The 2963-nt window shown below is 40.4% G+C and overlaps 1 protein-coding gene across 1 annotated transcript; it reads right to left on the bottom strand.

Annotated features, from left to right (window-relative positions):
* Nucleotides 1–403: 403 nt before the first annotated feature.
* On the bottom strand, nt 404–2963 carry LOC124885440 (probable protein phosphatase 2C 38; the record flags this gene model as incomplete). The annotated part of the gene is given in 3 exon segments (XM_047404997.1): nt 404–640; nt 821–1188; nt 2358–2963. Coding segments are annotated over 3 exon segments (939 nt in total), but the record flags the coding sequence as incomplete, so codon positions are not given.

Genomic DNA, 2963 nt, shown 5'->3' on the forward strand with positions numbered 1-2963 from the left:
TTGTTGATGTTTTAGATAAAAGGAAGGGAGCAACACAAAAGGAAAGGATCGAGATGGGAAAGGTTTTTCCAATTTGCATTCATTTTAGCAAGAGAGAAGAAAATAGGGAGCAAGCTTACTGAGGACAATGACCCTAGATACGAAGATTTGGAGGTCGAGGATTAGTGTTAATGGATAGTTGATAGCCATGTGTTGTAGTACTCGTATGGGGAGAAGCAGGGAGCTAGTCTCTTCTTCTCATTTTCTCCGTATTTAGCAGTTTACCTAGTATTCGGATACTATAAGTGCTATCTCTCGTTCACTCTTGTTAACAAATGAGAATGATATGATGACAAGAAAAAGTAATTAGATTTGATAACCAAGGAGATTCTTCCTTATCAAAGATAAATGAGGACAATCTTACATGGTGTTCGCAACTGCTGACAATGTCCACGGCCTCTTGATTGCTGAGATGCTCCCATAAGCCGTCTGATGCAAATATGAGAAACTGATCTTCTGGAACGAGCTTCTGTACAATTATTGATGGCTCAGCGAGGAGAATAGGCTTCTCGAATGTTCCAGGAAATCGAAACTTAGGCAGCAAAGGCTCTTTGTTAAACTCCGCTCTCTTCAAATATGCATCACCAATTGATCTCGAAACCTGCAAATTTATTCGTACTTCAGTATCACAACATTGACTTGATGTCATCTGTTCAGACACCTTAGACACAGCGCAAAGATTTTATGAAATATTAGAGCAAGTGTTATCTTTTTCAATTGCCTACCCCCAGTGAAGCTTAACTTGCCGCACAATAAGTATGATAATGCGGAACTAAAGTACCTGTATAATTCCCTTCACACGCCAAACCTTGTGCTTTAAAACTACTACATTTGGATCATCGGGGTGCAGTGAGCGCAGTTCCTCACGGACAGATTCCAAACTCGCGTTGTGTTCAGAAGATAATTGAACTGCTTTGACCTCTTTCAGAGCCCTCTCCCGTTTTCCTAACACCGCACGAGAATCTCCAGCATTTGCAATATATAACATCCCACTGCATATAATACCCACTAAGCAGCATGATCCGACCGAAGCAATTTGAGGTCTAGTTTGCCATTCCTTTCTCACCAGAGAAAGAAACTCTTCTTCAGTTGCCAAATATGCCTTGCGTATAACATCGGCTGACATTGCTTGATCCTCTGAGGTGAATTCTGCATCAGAAAAAAGCTGTCAAGTGAGTAACATATGCATCAGCAATCTTTTTACCATATGCAAGAGGAGGAGTGCGTGCACATTTCAAACGGCGAGAAAGAATCATCAAAGCTTTCTTTACTCGAGTACTTATTTCTTGTAGGGCGGGAAGTGGGAAAGCAGGAAACGAGGCTGATCAAATGCTATTTTATGGAATAACCAACGCTATAGCATAATACATGAGTGATGAGATCTATTATCTTTTTTATATCGGCAGAAATTTTAATTGGTTGTTTTGCTAGTTCTTAGTGATGAGATTTATCAGCAGAGAATATCGTCTAGCACAACAAAAATCTTCGATTTTTGATCTCTTTTATGATTGGAGGTATTTGTCCATTAACAAATGGGCCTCCGGACTTTAAAACCACGACTTATCACGATTTAGAGTAAAAAATGGGACGCCTTCGTGATGACTATTTACTATGGATAGATATTTCATGGACATGGAACCTGTAAGATCTGCATTTGTTGATCCTAACACGATGGGCGTTTGTGTCTAATCAATGTTAGATCGACATTGCCAGCTTTCTAACACATTTATCAGTCACATCTTGCCACACCTCCTGATTATTAAACTTGAATGCAAAAAGTGCAACTTGTCAGCCTCACACAACAACAGTGTTCACATTTACGACATTTATTTAATACAAACAAGAGGAGACATCTCTCCTGTTATTTTCTCGAGCTGAGGGTCTACCGGAAACAGCTTCTCTACCTCGCAAGGTACGGGCAAGGTCTGAGTACACACTACCCTCCCAAACCCCACTTGTAGAAGACTAAGTTGCTCGGACTCTCCAAATATGTTGCCACACACACGTCGGATCCTCCAAAAAATGCACTAGTTTGAAGGATCCAACACGAACCCAATGACATTTTTTTTAAAGAGTCTGAGCAACATAGGTGTAAGACATATAGCACGACGCACAAACTGGAAATACATGTGTGCGTGTGTTTTGTAATATGAATATGCATCATATACAATAGTTAATAAAATATCCCGAGTTACTGCATGAAACATAAGCAAAAGATATGTCACGCTTCTGAAGCATATATAAGTAAGACACAAGATGAAATGCCACATATATAGTTGACATTTAAAGCAAAGCATAGGAAAGAAGAAAAAGCATACTCTTGACGTTCTCAAAAAGGCGACCATTAATAAACCGGGCAGCTTCTGCGCCTGCATGGCCATCATATATTCCCACAAAGGTGCCCTGAGGACCTGTTTCAACCAAACTCATTGATCCCGATTCAAGTTGGCTCTGATCCTCCAATATATTATTCGCTTGAATTACAGCCATCGAGAACTCCCCATTAACATGGTGCCCCGAATCTTTATACCACAACAATCCATCAACCCTTCCGCCTGGATCTCCTCCTCTACTGCTGCTATTTTCACCTTCATTATCAAACGAAGGCTTCCAACACGGGTATACAAACTTTTTCCATGTAGTTGTCACCATACCTTTGCATGATACTGCTATTATAACTCACCCAAATGGCCCAGCACTCAAGTACTTGCCAAACCACAATTATTCCAAAATCTTGCCAAAAGTCGCGTACTTTGTGCATATATCAAGCAACCCGAACGATCCAACAATCAAAAGACTCATCAAACAACGATTAGTTCACAATCTACACCCCAGCTTGAGACACACGTCGTAAATCTTGCAAAAAGTTCCAGATTTTGTGCATATATCTAGAAATGCCTACAGTTAATCCGCATACCCGAAAA

The sequence above is a fragment of the Capsicum annuum genome, unplaced genomic scaffold (genome assembly GCF_002878395.1).
Source record: "Capsicum annuum cultivar UCD-10X-F1 unplaced genomic scaffold, UCD10Xv1.1 ctg72477, whole genome shotgun sequence".
Lineage (NCBI taxonomy): Eukaryota > Viridiplantae > Streptophyta > Magnoliopsida > Solanales > Solanaceae > Capsicum > Capsicum annuum.